The 19,789-nt window shown below is 40.6% G+C and overlaps 1 protein-coding gene across 4 annotated transcripts in view; it reads left to right on the top strand.

The window, feature by feature from the left end:
* Positions 1-3,272: 3,272 nt before the first annotated feature.
* LOC138601749 (ceramide transfer protein-like) overlaps positions 3,273-19,789 on the top strand; it is a 30,140-nt gene continuing 13,623 nt past the window's right edge. For 2 of the 4 annotated variants that reach the window (XM_069672907.1, XM_069672910.1), the window contains exons 1-5: positions 3,273-3,655; positions 3,783-3,906; positions 5,706-5,840; positions 17,062-17,178; positions 17,310-17,387. In XM_069672907.1, coding sequence (XP_069529008.1) covers positions 3,796-3,906; positions 5,706-5,840; positions 17,062-17,178; positions 17,310-17,387 — 441 coding nt within the window. In that variant the 5' untranslated portion in view covers positions 3,273-3,655; positions 3,783-3,795. The remainder of the gene's footprint in view (positions 3,656-3,782; positions 3,907-5,705; positions 5,841-17,061; positions 17,179-17,309; positions 17,388-19,789) is intronic. The other 2 variants (XM_069672909.1, XM_069672911.1) reach the window with 1 other exon arrangement.

Here is a 19,789-nt window from a genome sequence, read left to right on the forward strand (position 1 = left end):
AGCAATTCACAAAACAAGCAAAGCACAAAACCCAATACCCAATAGGCACAGGAGAAGACCAAGGGGACGAAGCAGGAAGAAGTAGAAAGAGTAAATAAAATGAAATAAAATAAAATACCTAAAACAGATAAAGAAAGGAAATAACGCAAAAAGAAATAAAAGCTGTAAAAGCAATAGGAGAGATAGAAACCAGTAAAAGGCAATAAAAACAATAAAAGAGCTAAAAGCAATACAAGCAATGAAAAGGAATCAAATCAGTAAAGCAACGAAAGAGATTAAAGGAATAAAAGCAATAAAGGAGATGAAGGATCAATAAAAACAATGAAAGATAGAAAAGTAAGAATAAGGTGAAATAACATTTTAAAAACATAAATAAGAGCCAATAAGAAGACGATAAGAGGACGTAAGCAGTTTGTATCTTGGTTTTCTTTGAGGTGCCGTGCATATTTTTTTCCCCTAATATTGGAATGATTATAAATTGGCAATTTCTGTATATTTACTGGAACTAAAAACTTAAATTTTACGCCAAATGACATTGAGATAAGACTTTCAGGATGTTCTGTAAACATAAAGTCAACGAGGTATAACTAAACCTGACATATAAGAATAACAAAGTGAAATTTCACATTTTACAAAGCTTTATTCATTACTAGTACATTATCTGTTCCAGTGTACATGCAGGAGGTTACAAAAATAATGCATGAACTGCCCTTCAGTGAGGCAGCGTGCATGTGACATAAAGAGACGCATGCAGCCTGTTAACTCTGTAATACTTCCTCCTCCTGGTTTCCAGCAGCTCTTTCCAACTCGTCCAGTAAGTGTTGTCATGGTGTCGGGATTAGTGTCACAGCTGTTGTACCTTGATGAGATAAAACCACACACACACACTGTTGTTTATTATTGTCTACAAAGGGGCCACCAGCAGAGGGCGCAGCAGGCTCATAAGGCAGGTCAAACTGCTCCAACCTTCCCTGAGGTTTCTTATGCAAGACTTTTCCTCTCACTTTCCCTCCTCCTGACTCTGCTGCACGACAGTCACGTCCACATGCAGCTGGCGTCAAATACTAATAAATATCTTTTCAAAATAAAGCGTACGACACCAGTAAGAAGTCAAATAATCCATCCTGGCCGGGCCAGCTGCTTCTTTCACTTTTACCCACTTGTAGCAGCTGACCTGTGGGCAACACGCAGCTGGGAAGAGGATGTGATTTAATCACATTACAGCTTGATCAGCCCTGCCTGAGTCATGGTCATTCACTCCTGCCCTCTAAATGAATCACAGATGCACTAAGTCAGGGACAATTTGTAAGTCAGCGTGATTAAATCAGCTGCTTCAATCCAGTCAAACAACAGGTTATGTAGGAGACCTTTCCCAGGTCATGTTGCAGAGAGGCTGTGGGGATTTTCAGGCTCTTAATTTGAATGAAGAGAGAAAAAAAGTGCTGACTTTACAAGTACAGTCTTGTTTTATTACCTTATTTTACTCCCCTCTCCTCTACAGCATGTTCATCTCTTCTGATTGCTGTTGAAGCACAAAATAACTGCATCTGAAAGAGGAAATAATGAGTCAATCAAGACATGTTTCCGGACACTACTTGTATAAAAAAAAAAACTGTTTGGATAATGAGTTCACTATATTGTCTCACAGCTTCCTGCCACTCACACGTTTCCTCTTACTGCAGGAGAAGAGCGGGGTTGTTGCAGCTAATAGAAGTCTTGTGGTTTCTTCCTTTCGTTTCAGGTCTCATGATTCCTTGGAACTGCATCCCACTCACAAAACCCATGACATGGCTGAGAGCTCCCATCTCCTGTAACTCACTGCTGTTTGAGTAATGGGAGGTGTGTGTGTGTGTGTGTGTGTGTGTGTGTGTGTGTGTGTGTTAAATTGTGCAAGGATTATCACCTGACTCATGGTTAACATAAGAACAGGCTTAAGTCGAGTAGGGAGAGAAGACAGAGAATGTGTTATATCAGTAAGTATTATGGCGTTAGGTATTAACTGGAGCATAATGCCTCCTTTTTTTTAAAGCATTAGCAGAAATTCAAAAGCACAAGCAGATAAGAGCTCAAACCATCAACAAACACGTGTATAATAAATGTATTAATACATTTTTCAACAATAAAATGCCGTCTTTTTCCTGCAAATGAAGGCCGGTAATATCTGACCACAAACACAATAAATGTTCCTGCTAATGTTCCTGCCTCATATGCAGTAAGCGTCTGCACTGTAAGTGCCCTATACTTATAGAGGTGAGGTGTTAAATTTCATCATGATTTAATTAATCAAAAAAATGTGTCGAGAAAATATCTAAGTCAGTTACAGGAGTGCAGTTAACTTCCTTGGGTTGAAATCTTATTAAATGATGGTGGAACTATTAAAACTGTTCAGAGCTTTTAAATGAAATCAGCTTCTCTATCTCATGACAAAACATTCTGCCAAGCATGCAAGAATTTCCGTTGTTCAGATTTTTTGGCTGATTTTGCTGATATCATGCACGTTTAATCAATTAATGTGATGAAAATTGTGGTGGGTTCTTTGCTGATGTTGCCAACGTTGTCAGAAAAAAGTGATCAGGCCAAACTGACATGGTCAGGATGATGCAGATTAGCTGTTTTTCTGAGGGTTAAACTCTTGATATTTACCCCCTGTGATTGTTAACTGTTAATGTTCAGTGTGATAGAAAAACATAGTTTGTAAACCTCCTTTTCAGGAGGTTTAAGGCAAAAAAAGAATAACTTTGTGATAAGGAAACGTGTATCATAATTGAACCTGACTAACTTGGAGTGGGACACATGTGTATGACGATATATATCCACCTCTAAAGATATAATAACTTTAACAATGGTTCTGTTGTATTCAGGCGTCTGAGAAAGCCATGACAGGCAGTCAGCATGCACACAACCAGGCCCATGAAATTGAAGCAGCTAAATGGAATACAGCCATCATTAATGCTACTATAATAGAGATTTAAAGATGAACAAAAACGATATTATTATTTGTTTTGGTTGGCCAGTGCATTGCTAAATAACTAGTTCGGATTTAGGGATTTCCCATCGGTGTGTTCAAGCTAAATTAGGCTAATAGTCACACCTGCTGCCGTCTGGAGCCTGACACTGATGATGAGCTCCGCGGTCTATTTTCAGAGCGCTATAAGCAGGGGGTGGGGCCTGCTTCCTGTTTAGGAGGGGATTTGGTGACGTCAGCTCAGCCAGCGCCCCTGCGCACCACACAAGTTGGAGCACGCGCTCACCCACCGAGAAGAAGAAGAAGCTCGAGACGTCAGTTGAACATGGCGTTGAGCTGGAGAGCTGTCACCAGTCTACAGAGGGAAACAATCACCGCAATTGCCACCGCGTTCATCTGAAAGACAGTGACGGATTAAACCTTTGACTGGTGAAGCTTTCCTCAGCATATCTATTTTTTTTTATTTCATCCTTTTCTGCCGCTTTTGGGACTCACGAAGAAGAGAAGAGACTGAAGAGCACAGTTGACAGCTTGCGTTACAGGAGGCGTAGCTAACGTTTAATTACCTGGACAGCTTGACCACATAATGTGTACCAACCTTTCAAGCTAACAGACGCTATCTGGAGCTAGCTGGTTATCGATCCTGTCAAAGCGCTCAGCTATTTGGGTTAACTCCTCGTGCACTAAGAGGTATTAGTCAGTCAATAATAACACAACATGATTCAGTGAACTGTTGCTCCTTTATATATATAGGTCCAAACTGCCCAGCTAGCTATCACTGTTAGCTTAATATTGTTTTTTTTCTCGGCTTGCACAGTGTTAGCTTAAAAATGTCTGATAATCAGAGCTGGAACTCCTCCGGTTCCGAGGAAGATGTAGAGCCCAGAGACGAGTCTGGACATCTGGTTAGTGTCGTCGACTTAAGCGGAGTCCTTAGTAAGGTAAGTCACTGTAATAATTAAGTTTACTTACTTAGCTTGCTCAATGTCAGTGCCAGGTGCTAAGGGCATGACTGTCAGGTAGGCGCCTGTCTACATAGCCGAGACGAGGCATTGTTGTAATGTTTTATGTCAAATCATGGCATGTTTCACCCTCTGTCAACATTTCCACGTTGCAGCTCAGGAATATAACACTGGTATTCCCCACTGAAGCAAAAGGAAAACTAAGTAGATTCGTAATGCACAGCTAGCTTTGTGAGGTTATAGATCTTTCTAGAATAATTTGCGATTTATTTTATTGTGATGTTGGTAAAATTATTTCCAGGTTTATGCATGTAGTGTGTCACCAGTTGTACACAAGTATCTGGTGTCCTTAGTTAGCCATGGCATTGGGGATGTTTACACAAAGCTGTCACCAGTAAACATACAGGATTAGGTGGGGGATGAAATTAGCCCCTGCCACCTGCCAAATGCAAGGTAAATATTGGCTGTGGCAGGTAAAAATTCAGATCACCTTCCACCATTGCAGATAGATTTTCCGTATATTCATATATATATAACTTGTAAAAAGCTATTATTAAAGCTACTGTGATGAGTTTTTCACTGGTTATGAATCATACTGAAATTAATTCTGATTACTATTTATGACCTACAAAAGCAAACCAGACAAGATTGATTTTTGCTATGTAGTAATTTTTAACGCCTCAAACTGCTGGCGGTTGGTAGGTGTCGGACGAAGCCACTAACTTCATGCTGCCTTTGTTTACATTTTCCAGGGCAAACATTTAAAGTGAATGATACATATGATTGTTAAAGAAAGCAGGATGAGATTTCTTGTTAAAAACCACCACTTAAGCATCTACAGAACAAAAACAGCAAAGAGATGAGGGGTACGACTGTGTCCACAGATGGTGCCAAAATCAACACAAACAAAAAGTTAATCACAGGAGCTTTAAGTTAATGATAGTTAGGAATTAAGGTCATGTGATACATTGTACACTACTCTCGGGAACAAGTGACTCAGTGTCAACAGTTTTAAATCGTTCTACAAAGATACCGTATTAGCAGTGGTGGATAAAAACGTAATTTCAGACACTGTTAGCATAGTGTTTGTCTTATAGTAAGATTTATTATTTGACTACAAAGAGCTCATTTCTAAGGTAGCTGTACATTCCCTTGCCAAGTCTGCTTTGACAACAATGTTAGTACAGCGTTAGTGCTCTTAACATTGTTTTGACAGTATGCAAGGTACAGGGACACATGTACAAGTAAACTGAGTGCACTGAATAACACTTCAAGCTATTGTTGACCTGCCCTGTTTTTGCTCGGTAAACAGACAGTTAAGCCCACTGCTGTACAAAGGCTTGGTAACCTATTTGGCCATATGCTTCTGCTCGCTTGTGCAATACTTTGTTTTGGACAAATGGCCCAAAGATTTAATGAGTTAAGCTGCTGGCAAGCTAATGTGGTATTAATCTCACTGTACGCTGGCTGCCTGTAAACAGATTGCACGCTGACCCGCTAACCAAGCATATTGCGAGATTAAGCAGCTCTGTTTCCAGAAAAGCTCACCTGTTCAATCATACTAAGCCCGATACACGTCACAGGTCTTGTGAGGATTAATGAGTCTGCACCTTACGTAAAATCCCACATGTGTCAGGTTTTCCATAAGGTGCAGGGATATCAGGTTAGGCAATATGCTTTATGTTTACTTTACTGCTACTCTATGGTGTTAAAATCTATGTGCAAAAGCATACAATGCACACAATGATATTAATAAAGGTGCTTTGTTTATTTTTCAGTGGACAAATTACATCCATGGATGGCAGGACCGTTGGGTGGTCCTGAAAAACAACACACTGAGCTACTACAAGTCTCAGGATGAGACCGAGTATGGCTGTCGGGGTTCCCTCTGCCTTAGCAAAGCTGTCATTACTGTGAGTACTATTGTTATTCTTCTACAAAGCAGCACTCGTCCTTTCTGTGCGACAATCTTTTAACTGTAGGCACCAGAACTTATTTCATATAATTCATGTTCTTGAATGCAGCCATATTGATCCTTTCCCAATGTCTTGCTAGAATAAACACTGTTGTTTGTACTTGTTTGACAGTAAACGGTCAAACTTACTTCAGCACACACCCACTGCTATTCAGGACCTGGGAGGATACTCTCGTGTTTATGTTATTTAAATGTTTATTTAAATAGCAACTTGAAGTTACAACTGCCGTTCTCACTTCACCTGCCACTTTAGCTAATTTTCAGTAGAAAACTGTGTGTAAGTGTAGCTTGACCTCCCATTCCGACAAGCCAAACAGCCAGCTGGTGTACAGGCATTTTAGTTGCAAGACCATGACGACCACAGTGAGTATATTTTCACCATAACAAATGATGAACCGCTTTGCTTATAATTGTGACAAAGTTACTTTTATGGAGTCTTAACCTTCACCTTATATTGGATGACTAACTGAGAGAAGAAGGGACTCCATTCTTTTGCTATTCAGTATTGACATAACTTTCTAAACCTTCTAGTACTCATGGCGGCAATTTGGGGAAATGATAATAGTCATAATTATAATAACTTAATTCATATAGATCCATTTAAAAGCATAGTTTGCAAAGTTCTTTGACTGACAGACAAAATTAAGATAAAGTTAAAACATCAGGGCAACAGATGCAAAAACACAGGAAACAGAATATAGAAGGATGATGGAAAAACGAGGACAAAAAAGCTGATAAAATAGGATTAATAGGAATAAATACAAATCAATAAGCAATTCAAAAGACTCATCTATTACAAATCAACTGTGTCCTCAGCTGATGAACTTAATGGAACCATGTCTTAATAGTCTGAAGCCACTGACAATTTGTTACGCCTACACTGTTCATTATAACAAGTTAAGTGACTTAAAAAAAAAATAGGAAACTGGTCACCTTAGGAAATGTAAGTAAAAGAACTTAACTGTGTCAAGTCATGTGAAATGATTGTGTTTATAATAAACGTGTTATTCGAGCTAGCTGTACTTTCTTATAGATGTGAGCACTTGTATCTCACTGTAAAACCTGATAAGATAGTTCAGCTCAAACATTTGAAAAAAACAAACTCTTTATTTATTGTAAAGGTAACCTAATTAAATTGAGTAAAGAGTACCCATTCCATTCAGTGTATTGAACTTAAAATGAGCGAGTATTTTGAACTTATCAGTTAAGTAAGATGAACTTATTTAAGTAGTTTATCTCTTAAAACTCTCCTGTGTCGACTCATTTCAATTGAGGAAACCGATTACCTTAAACCTTTTAAGTTGCATTAACACAAAACAAATACTGTAGTAAGTTTGGTGTATAAGACGCATTTTGAATGCATATTTTTGTTTTTTCTATTTATAAAAAAATGTATAGTTTTTTTCAATAGCTTCCATGTCATGTGACCCAGTGTCCTCAAATCAATGTCAGATGTTAATACTCACTTGGACAAATAAGACACACCTCATTATATTGGAGTTAATGGCTGTTAATATTTTTTATTAATATTTACATGTATTTTTTTCCCAATTTTTTCATGATCGCCGTTGCAGCGTCCACCCTTACAAAAATCCACATTACTGTAGGCTCCGTTTCCCCCAAGTTTCCCTTCAAAATTACTCTTATTCCAGCAGCAATAGACACGCTGTAAGTCCAGCAAATTATTGCTCAGTCATATCTATCATCGCTTTTTCTCTTGTGCACACTTCTGAACCGGCAAAAACCGGTCACTCTGCATCAGAGCAGACTTTGAGGTGGGGTATACCATTTTTAAAAAAGCTATGAACCCAAGTTAGACTAAATAAGTTATTGTAACTAACTGTAATCAATTACTGCAACTTTAAGTTTTCCAGAAATGAGTCACTCAAAATGAATGGGTACCACTATAATAATTTTTGAGTTGCTGCTAATTCATTGGGATGAGTTATGTCAAATTTCTTTGAGAGTTCAGTTTACTAACTTCTTTTATTACCATAGACTGTTAGGTTTTACAGTGTACATGATCAGTTTATGTGATGATGAAAAATTGTACGCCAATCAACTCTGTTTTGGGCAGAAACTTTGGCTGTTGCGCGGGTGTTTTGCCAGAGTATGAAATTCACTGGATTTCCTCTTCGGTCTCGCTTTTTTCCGTCATTGCATTCTTTGTTAAAATCTCATGTGATCACAACATGTGCTGCAAACTAATCATTAGCTTCTCATAGTAAATGAGTTCTAGTTGTGTGTTACACGTGAAAACCTTCACTTCATCAATTAACATTTCTCCACACTGTGAAATCCCACATGAACTTTAAGCAGAACGTTTCCAGTTGTTGCAGCGCTGTTTAAAACTCTATACTATTTGTTTCTTAACACAAAATCATGATTTTCTTTGGATTTTTCTGCTTCCATGAGCATTCTCCCCGCCTTTCTCTCTTTCTCCTGTAACCTTTCACATAGTTTTGAGAAATTTGGCATCTGTTATATTTGATGTGATTCAGATGTCAGGCATCCATCCACCATATGTTTCTCCTAAATTCATGAAGGAAAGGCTCCGCTCCTTCCTGGATCCATATGTAAGCCTAAGGCTTGTTGACAATTATAATCAGATGAGGAACTTTGCCCTAGAGTTTCTCAAACTTGTTTTTCCACTTCAGGTGATAACCTTTTTTTTTTTTCTCTTCTGATTATGTCCCAAGTTATGCTTGAGGGTTTCTGGTCTGTCAGGTGCTTGTGTAGTTTCAACACAACGTGTTATGTGGTAACATTTCACTGGAAACATCATGAGACTAGTAATGTTGTGTCACCGTGTTGGATTGTAGAGAAGACCAAGTAATCCATGATAGCTGTAGCATACAGCATAGTGAAACAGAGAGTCCCCTGCCTATTAGACTTTAAACACTTCTCTCCCAAAGACTCAAAAGAGCTGACACACTCGACTAAGCACATAGAATATAAATCTAAACGTGTCTCGGTGTTTAACACTGGATGTTCACACTGTTTCACCTTGCATTCTGTTTCATTTTTAACCCTGGTCAGTCATTGACTGAAGCACCGTCTGCATGTCTCTCCAAACAGTAACAAGGGAAATGAATAAGTTACTGTTCCCAGGCCGCCTAAAGCAGGCTTTGCTATTAGCTGTATTTGTTCAGCTTCATCCATTCCCAGCCTATGTAAATATTAACCTCCATGTGGTGCTCTACTGTAGTCATTTCTCATTCCGATGGAAATGTGCGTCACAAAAGTTATAGTTAGTGATGCACAGACAGTTATTACATTTTTTGGCCAGCATTTCTGTCTCCCACATGAACTCTGAGACACTGAAGCATCTCTGAACAGTTTGTTCTCAGACGTAAGACTTTGATATTTCCAGGTAGATTATTTTAAAATTGGTTACGACCAAAGCAAAATAAGCAGTTTAAAATCTTTTGTGACAAAGTTATAGTGAGGTTACAAAAATCTGCTTCCATGCATTGTATCAGCTTTTTACATATTTACAACATACTAAACATACTTCACTTCACTGTGACCCCATGCTTGGGTTAGGGCTGTAGATACTATGAGAATAAGAAAAAGATCAGAATTCAATTTAATAAGTTAGAGGAGTAAAAGAGCTCCAGTGTCGATACATAAGAGCTGCAACATTATTGATAAGTCTTCCAATTATTTTCTCCATTAATTGCTTCATCTCTAAAAAGGAAGAAGATAATGAAAAACATAATTACATGTCTTTTTTTTGTCCTATAAGCAAAATATATTCAATATAATATATTGCATAATACAGACAAGCATTAAACATTCACATTTGTAAAGACGTATGCCATGCCTTGAGGCAGTGCAAGTTGAGAACTGGCGGACTGCTTGACTTGCAGTATTGCTTGCTGCAGCAGTGGTGGGGGGGCTCGCCTGTTAGGAACACATGGACACTTAAGGCGGGCTGATTTTTGAGCCCCTGGATGTTATGCTTGCACCGTTCTTGAGAACTGCTCATTTGATCAACTTCACACTCAACACTGCAGCACTTTGGTTTTAACAGCACACCCACCAAGTGTGAAGTTGGTCTGTTGAGCGGTTTAGATACAGACAGAGCTTCCCTCCATTGTATTTAAATGCAACCGGCGAATGTCTGCAACAGTTATTATACAGCTATTATTGGAATACTTAACTATGAATTTTTATGCCAACCTATTAACATTTGCAGCTGTATTGTACCTATGGTGTGCATGTATGCAGTTCACATGGAAGTCAGTGTTCGAAGATGAACTATGAGCCATTCACAGAGTTCAGTTTCAGGACGCTAAAGGTGAGAAAGTCGTGCAGATCTGACAAGGACAAGGTGTGACTTCTATATTGCAGAATAAACAAAGCCATTGCTCTTGTCCTTAAACTCTGGTTGCTGTCAATCATACCCAATAAGACCATTGTAAGCCATAGGGTTAGCTTACAGTATAATGCAGACACATAGACGTACACTCCTGCCTCAGATTTCAACACACTGGAACAGGCATCTGTTTGACACAGTCTCATCTGAATGGAGTATTCATTGCAGAGCTGCTGGATTGAATTGCATCCACCACCTGTCTACACAATAGAACCGCTCGGTCATTGGCACCTCATTATGTGTTCACACCTTCATTAATAAGGAACTTGATAATAAAAGGGGAATTTGATACCATTCGATGTATCAACCAACATATCTGTGAGTTAAGATGTGAAGGGAAAACTAATGTGACATTAGCTTCAGCGTTAGTACTAGGCAGGGTAACAGTCTCATGCACCTTTCATGAAACAAACAGCTTTACAGAAAGTCATTCTCCAGTTTCTTGTTCCAGTAAGTCCACATTATCCTCGACTGGATTAAAAAGAAACTTAAACTGACTCGCTCTGAAATGCAGAAGTGGCATCTGTTAATGCTGACCATTTGTTCCCTTATGTTCAAAGTTTTGCCTATGATAATCAGTTATCAGTAATAAAGCTTCTTCCTGTTATTCATTTTGAAGAAAATGTCGTTAGGAGAGGATTAAATATGACTATAGCTGTGTCCCAATCCACGGGCTGCAGCCTTCGAAGGAGGCGGTCCACAGAGGACGCTCAATTCACAGCCTGCGTAGGCGTTAAAGCTGAACTGAAATGAGACAAACTTATTTCCTGTTTGCGTCACCAGCTGTTCCCACCCTTACCTTTGAGTCACCGGGCTAACTAGCTAGCATAACTGACCTCGAGTAAGTTAATAATAATTTGTTTCAAGGGCCCTTTCGTTTTCTTAAACATCTGTAACACTAGCTATTCGATTGAGTTGAAACCAAAAACATTTTAATGTGTATTCCTTGGCGATGTAAAAGTCGGCCATTTCGTTTGAATTGGCACGCAGTGCATCTCGGGATACGTTGGGCTGTGAAGGATGCACCTGATGGATCCTTCACGGCCTGGGAAACGTAGGACACATTTGTCAGCCGCATCTGAAGGAGCCTTTGAATTGGGACAGCCTTTGTGTGACTCAATCTGCCTTCAAATACGGCCTGTGAAGGCTGCGGCCCCTGGATTGGGACACAGCTTGTAAAATATAACTACTAAAAGAATCTTTGTGCATTTATCCCCCTTTTTAAGCCTGATCTTGAATAATTTGTTACGCTGGTCCCCTCAAAGTTGATGCTTCAAGTCATCCGTCTAGAAGACCCAAGTAGACTCAAATTTGGTTTGTTAACCCTCTTCAATTTTCTTTTTATCTGCGGCATTTTACACAAAGCAATACAGGTCCAACAGCATGTTTCAAAATGAACCTCTTCTCCAAAACAAGCTAACCCTGCGATTAAAACCACTACAAACACTTAATAAGGCTTTCAGCTACAAAGCAGTGTCTACTTGATGCTCTAGCTCAGCATGTGTCTCTGAAAACTGATCCAGATGTGTGACTAACATCTTTCACCTGCCTCTATGATCAAGTCAAGTCAAAGTTTATTTACACGGCACATTTAAAGCAACCACGGTTGACCAAGGTGCTGCTAATGATAGCTATTAATGATGGGGATGTGACTTAAAACAAAAAGAGAGTAGACTGTTGTTTCGTATGTTTTAATGTCGGCCTAACAGGCAGTGCTTATGGAAAACTCTTGGACACTTGTGTAGGAGTTTTTTGAGGGGCAGAAAAGAAACAAATAGCCAAATCGTTGTATTCAAGGGCCAAAATCCAATTTGACTGCCAAAATCGGTGGCTGAGTACGGCCCTATTTATAGAATCCTTGTTGATGTTATCACACTCGGAGAATCAAAGAAATAATAGTGGCAATGGAACAAACACGGGTAACATCAAACTGTGTTGACAGTTCACTTGGACATTAGGATTATCTTGTTATGTTATTCCAATTTTGTGGCGCTTATGATTGTAGGTTGTCTGTGTTCGTACGCCTCCAAAACACCATTATTGCAACCGTACCTCCACAGTCTGCAAACCACCACGGCCATTTTTAGCTCCGTGGTCAGTTAATAAGAGCACACTGGCCTTGTTGTGATTCTTTCTCTCTGTGGAGTTGATGAGTAGAGCAGGCTGGATCTGTAGTAGTCTGCTGCTGGATGGCATTGACTTCGTCAAGGCAGCGACAATGGATGTGATCATTTGGCTTTGTCCTCATTGTATCTGTCGTGATGATCCACTCAAGGTGGAAAGGGAAAGGGAAAGAGAGACAGATAAAAGGTCAAGAGGTTGAATAGAGTGACGTCAGGCTCGGTGGAAATTGCAAAATGTCTTCAGCCAGGAAATGAGACTCTTCCTCATAGCATGCAACTTCCTCTGCTTTGGGGGTCACGACCACATATTTGTCGTTAGGGTTGTGTGTGTGCAGTTGTGTTCTTACTATCACTGAGTTTTTTTAGCCTTCCTTTTCCTTCAGTTTCCCTCTCACCACTCTGTGAGTCAGTGTTTCTCCCCCGCTGGAGCCACGGGGAGCCCGTTTCTGAGTCAGAAAGATGTTCCTGGCACCTCGCCTTAGCCGTTATGTTGAAAGACCAAGAAACTATGTTTGTCTGGATCTCCTCTGTATAATTATGATGTTTAAAACGAGCACAAATGAGTAATGAAATGAGTTAGGTGTGGTGCAGCTTTGTAGGCATTGTCAGTGTTTGTATTGGTTTAAGTCCTTCTCCATTTGGGTGCTAATAATGACTTGCTTTTTTAAGCTTCCCACACATTCAGCTCTGACAGTAAACACGTTTAGCAGCTCGAAATGGGTTGAAAGGGAGAAGACAGGAGGGAATTCTCTTTGAAGCTGAGTAGGTTGTTTGTATTTGAAAAGAATAGAGACGGATTAAAGCTGTTTTGTGTCATTTCAACTTGTTTGTCCACCTCTTGTCCAGTTTTCACTCTTGCATGTTTCCTTGTAAGTCGAAAACGATCCAAAACACAGAAGTATGAGGCCCTAGAATCAAAGACTTGGACACAGATGATCTGAATGTGGGATGAGGCATTTGACAGACATCAGAAATAGTTGCTGGCAGAGGCTTCCGACCAGAGAAACTGTTCCGTTATGTGTTTGCTCTGGTATCTCAGTGGGTGAGAGACCTACATTTGTGTCTTTTGCTCTGTATGGGTGTGTAGTGGTTGTTTTGTTACGCGTGCACTGGGCTTCTCGTAGGTCCTTCCAGCAGGTGTTCGTAGCTGTTTTTGGAGGAAAAACCAGAACATGTTTGAGCTATAAAATATGATGTCGTTTCAACCACAAACGGTGAATAATATAAAGCTGTGTTTTGTGAGTGAGGCCCAGAAACTCTCCAGTGGAGTTCGTGAACTTTCACCAAGACCCAATAGCAACGTTAGCACATGACATGGTGCCTGTGCAAGATTTGAGGATGATGTAAGACTTGCAGCTTCCCGTATAGTTCTGTGTCAACATTTGGTGTATTTGGTGAACAGTGTGATTTCCTAAGATTGTCTGGGAATGACTCAGAGGTATATGAAAGAGTGTGGCTTCAAGCACTACATATACACCAGCGTTCACCTAAACAGTGTAGAACATATTTTAATGCCTGCTAAAGACTTACTGCCTCTCTGATTAGATTTTCGTCCTTTCAGCGCACCGAAATAATCCTCATAATGATTTGTTCTGGGATCTAAAGTGCTTTTCTGCAGTCACGAATAAAATATCTGTCCATCCTTTTCTTTATGGCCGCTGTGCCTCAGGAGGCCGGACAGAAAGTCTCTCGCTCTTTACATTGATTTTTAACCCCCACACACCATCTGAACTCTCCATTCAGTCCTTTTTTTAGTCTGCTTGCCTTTCACATAGGCCTCATCCTCAGCATGTCATCTTGTGAAGTGCAAGGCTGCTGCCTAGATGACCTTACTGTGATGGATTATTGTTTACTGTCGCCTTGGATCCCTGTAACCTTTTCCGACCCCGTGCAAGCTTTCATTTCTCAACCGTGCTTAACAGTCAGCGTACCCATGACCCCTCACAGTCCAGAGGTGATCAAGAGGAACCGATTTTATCACTTTCCTGGCAACCAAATGACACAGAAATCCCATCCAGAAACCAAGCACTTAGCTTTGGTGTAGTATAGTCTGAAATGTCTGGGAGAATATTAAATCTGAGTAAGGAAAGCTTCCTCTTTAATGCTAGAAGAACAGTGGGTTAGCATTTGTGTTAAAGACCAGCTCCAGTCATGTTTTAAAATGCTCTGCTTGAACTAATAAGTTGTCTGTTTTTTCTGCAAAATATATTTAATTACCTTGTAAAAATCCTCTGGAGAGGGGGCGGTGGTTTAGCTCAGTGGTTAAAATCGGCGAGTGCAGCAGCCCCCGGGTTCAACTCCCGCCCTCGGCCCTTTGCCGCGTGTCATCCCCACTCTCTCTTCCCCCATTTCCGCCACTATTCACTGTCCTCTGTCTAAAATAAAAAACGATAACGGTTACAGCTGGCTCACACATCGCCGAAGTGGTTGCCATATGTTGCACATAATGATATGCATAGCATCACCCCGTCCATTAGCCTTCTGTTATTGAAGTAAAATGTCGCTCACACTTTAGCTCTGTATGCTGCAAGAGTCCTTCGTATTATTTCGGATTCAGCCATTGGTGGTAAAGTAACTAGTCAGTTAGGTTTTCTCATGTCAGCAGTGCTTCCTGTTGATGACCTGTATTCTAGCTGCTTAATTCTTCCTCTCTCAGTTTGTGATGCTGCATTAGACTCAAAGCATCAAATAGATGAAGAGATATTGCAACACAAACTGAACCGCTGCATCAAATCTTTGCATAGAAATTACTTTCTGAAATCAACACAGCATCATTAAAAAGATATTGTGAGCCTCAGGTGTGTCGATATATTTTCTTACACCCCTAACTCCTCACCATCCAGGCTTCTGGCAACACAGCAAAGTCACACTCCTCCTTTGAAACCTCTTTAAAGACACCATAGCGGCACATTTATTACTTTGTCTGCATGTTACACAATCTGCAGTTTGTGCTCAAACTGTCCTTTCTTCCACTGGATGATAACAGATAGTGAGCTTGTCGTTAATGATAATATGTGCATGTTCTGTAATGACTCGTCTCAGTGAATATAACATTTTTGTAACCTTGTACAGATTAATTAGTGTTTATGAGAGTAATCAATGAAGTATAATTACAATACTTACACCAACAAAACTGCATTGATTCACTAAACAGAAGGATCAATAAAAGCATTAATTAAACAAACAATCACTGATTCTGAAAGAGCTGAAATGGCTGTTGTTATTTCTGCAGGACTGCAGACTCTTTGACTCCGAAAAAGGAAAATGAATGCACTTATTGTGCGTTACAAATGTAAACATATATAATCCCAGATGTGTTTATTGTATTGCGGCTAACCGAGGAATGCAGAGTTTTCTTATCTGATTTGGTTTCTCAATTGCTTTCAGTTTTACTGCAGTCTGTGGCATTTCTGCTCATTCAGTCTTTCCCACTTATCAAGCTGTGTCCTCAAGAACAACCCGGACTTGTGCATCAGCCTGTTGTTCCTCTGCGATTAGACTTTGAGAGTGATTTAGCCTTAAAGACCCGCTGTAGAGGTGTCCCGATGCATTCGGTAAATACAACACAGCAGGTAAATACCACTGCTGTCAGTACCACTCCCTCCACCTCCGTCCTCTCTGAGCACACACCCACTAACACACACAGACAGTCCCTGGTTGCTGGTAGTGCCGGCGCAGCACTTTTACAGCTGACAGTACACTAGAGGGCTATTAGGAATATGCTCCGTACTGCAAGTTGCCTTAAAAGGCCAGTTATCTGCCACTTCTCCTCCTATGGGACTCTGTCTGAAAATGGAGGCGGCCGTGACTCTGGTGCATTCTTCTTTGTCCTCTATCTCTGTGAGATATTCACAGAAGATATCACTGCGCTTGTGGTAGATTGCCATGTTCTGGGTGTTAACGCAATCTCAGGAACAGATTGTCGCCCACCATGTAACACACAGGAAAGCGAGCAGGCAGTTTGCTATTTCAGTGTCATTTTAACGGCTATTTACATGGATGGCAACCTAACAGATGCCTCCGTCTGCTCTTCCTGAGCAGGAAGAGATCTGCGTTTCCCCCTGCTATGAAAAGAAACGACAGCAAGCTAAGAAATGTATGACATCAGCAGTATGACGGATATCGAGCCAGTTTGGTCCCATTACTGGCCTCGTTTCTTAGAATCAGCAAGTATCTTTTCCTCTCTCTGCTGCCATCTGACATCGGGAGAGGATTTGATGAATGTTCATCCTTTTGTGAGGGTTCAACCAGGAGCCAAGTTATCCACAGAGGTTTCCTTTTCCCCCAAACATTATAAGAACTGGTAAAAAACTAAGAATAAAGCAGTTAAAATCAGTGTTTATTTGACGCTCTTTGGCAGGGCTTCTGGGCTGCGAGCCGAGCTGCTGCTAACTTTAGCTCGCCTGCTGTCTGAAATCCTTCATCTGGTTAAAATGGCGATGATTAGCAAAACAAGAGACTTAAACCGGCTGATATAGGAGTTTAATACCCCACTGAATTAAATAAAAATGGAATAACTTTGCCACATATGATTTAGACAGAAAACTGAGTCGGGTACATCGATGACAATTTCTCATATTGAAGGGATTAATCATGGTATATCTTCATGCTAACTCTCCCTCCTGTGTCCTTTTTTCTGTGTGTCTGTTTTCCAGCCTCATGAGTTTGACGAGTGCCGGCTGGACATCAGTGTAAACGACAGCGTTTGGTACCTCAGAGCACAAGACCCGGAGCACAGACACCAGTGGATCGACTCCATCGAGCTGCACAGGGTGAGTCACCAAACTGCTGTTATCAAAAGAAAACAAATCCTTGACACACTTGCATCAAATCATCTAATACAAGGTTGGAATTTGTAAATGTGTGTGTTTACTGTATGTGTGTGTGTGTGTGTTTCTATCAGAGTATCAGAGAGGGGAGGAGAGAGAAGGGAGGAGTCCAGGGAACGATAATCATCCCTCCACCACTGGTGCGTTCATTGGCAAGTCTGTAGGATTCTAGGAGTTCTTCACTGTCTTTAGCATAGCACACTGTTTGTGTTAACATGTGCACCTGTGTTTATTTAGCCCATATGAGATTTTTGCATGTATGTGGATAGATGTAACCTAGATGGTTCAGTTTAAACAGAGGACAGGCTTACCTTAAAGATATCTTCATTTTAGAAGAACAGTTGGCTCAGGGTTTTAATAATCCCATTCATACACAACTGGAAACCCAAATACACACAGCCTTCTAACTATGTGATTTGTCGCCTTGTACATAATGTAAGCACCGAAAACTAAACCGAATAACTAATAAGCTAATTGGCTATTTACACCCAGCGTGAGTGTCGTCTGGAGGCTTTACGAATCTCACAAAAAGTATGATGAAAAATGTCGTCAACGACTTTTTTTCAATGTCGAAGACGAGATGTTGACGAGCTAAAAATAGATCTTTGATCATAAAAACAAGTATGTTTTGTTTCTTTAACGAGACGGGACTAAAATGTGCTCACAGAAAGAGGGGTGTTTTGACGCTTCCTCTGCACACAAAGGAGCGATCACCTGCTATCTGCTTCAGTCAGGCTGTTTACATGAGAAGTTATTACAGTAAAAACCAACACTGCTGCTGCAAATAAGGCAAGAGAGGAATGTGCAGTATGTGCTACTGTAACTACAGCTTTGCATGTGTAATGTTACGTCAGGAAACAATTAACAAAGGACGGATGAAAGGACAGCAGATTAAACCTGTATCAGGCTGATTGAATTAGTTTGAGGAGAGGAAATGTTTTGACTAAAAGTAAGGACATTTTATTGACTAAAACTGGACTAAGATGTTTCGAGTTGTCGTAGACTAAAACTGTAAAAATGACTCAAACTAAGAAGCATTTTCGTCTTAAGACTAAATCTCAAATAGCCGCCAAAAGTTGTTTGTTGTACGGACGTTGTGCAGTGCTGGTTGTTAAACCTTTTCAGGGGGAGTTTAGCTCCATGATACTATAGCACAAAGTAACGCTAACAGACATTAATTAGCATTGCATTAATAGCTTTGACAGGGGCAAAGGGTCATGAATAGCTTTACAGTTTAACCCAGGAGTTACAAACACAGCCACACACATTGTTACGCAGCATTCAGTGACCAGTTGAGATGCTTTTTTGCATTTTAACAAGGGTTTCTAATAGTAACGAAGCTTTATTTGGATTTTTGTGAAAGGCTTTAACACAGGGGGTAACTCTCAAAAGGGTTAACACTTCAGAGACAGGATGCTGTGTGTCCTGTTTATTGACTTTCTGCGGAAACCACTGAAAGGCTGAGGTTAACCTGACCTGAGGTAAAGTCACTTCGCTCTGAACTATAGTCGGGGCTATGTTGCATTGCTCTTTGACTTTGCACAGGGCTAAAAAAGTGTAAAAGCTTTGTAGCGTAGAGAGAGCTAACGTTACTCCCATTGTATTCAGTCAGTGTCAAGGACACAGGAAGCAGGTTGCAATCCCTACTGTGGACTGCAGAGCACAACACAATGGAGGAAAGGAAGGCGTTTACGGCCGTATATACACAGTTACCAACCATCCAATATGTAAATGAGGTCGTGCATTGTTGATGGAAAGAGCTCAGTGTGACATCTGGAAACATTTACTGCTGTATTATTCATCCTCGCCACAGAGGATTTGTGATTGAGCAACATCAACAAAACGTTTTGTATGTTTCAAAGTCTTAATTCACGGCAGACATGATCCACAGTGGAGCCAGATTTATGAGCCTGTCTGACAGAGACGAGGAGAAGTCTGTTGCCACACCTTCAGTCGGTCTCCTGAAACACATGCATGCTCACTCGTGGTCCTAAACTTTGGGAAACCCCCCTTAAACCCCTCCTCTTACCTCCTCACTTGCTCATCCCAGCAGCAGGGAGGCACCGTGACTCATACTTGGATTCCTGTGCACGCACACACACACACACACACACACACACACACACACACACACACACACACCAAGCAACACTATCCCACCCACAATGAGTCACCACAGAAAACTCTTCCTCTTCCTAGAAGCCCCTCCGTCCTCCTCCAACCATCATTACTCAGAGCAGCACTCAGCGGCTCAGCATCTCCAGGGAGACACAACACACTACAGCTAACAAGTCGCTCTGCTGATAGTTTTAGGCGTCTGAATGTGAAAACAACACTCGTCTCCAGGAAACAATCTGTAGTAACGTAAGCTGTGGCTTCTTGTTTGTGTTCAATGTGCATTGAAAGCCATATTGCATAAATCCCCGGCTATGTAGACTCGTCTTCTACGCCATATTTGTTCTTCTCTTTTAACATCAAGAAAGTGTCTCTGAAGACGTGAGAGGCAAAGTGGTACATTGTTTTTCTCCTGTGTTGACGACGAACATGTTGTTGC

This window comes from Semicossyphus pulcher, unplaced genomic scaffold (assembly GCF_022749685.1).
Source record: "Semicossyphus pulcher isolate SPU_LCO1_2020_fin unplaced genomic scaffold, fSemPul1.0.p SCAF_22, whole genome shotgun sequence".
NCBI classification, from domain to species: Eukaryota; Metazoa; Chordata; class Actinopteri; order Labriformes; family Labridae; genus Semicossyphus; species Semicossyphus pulcher.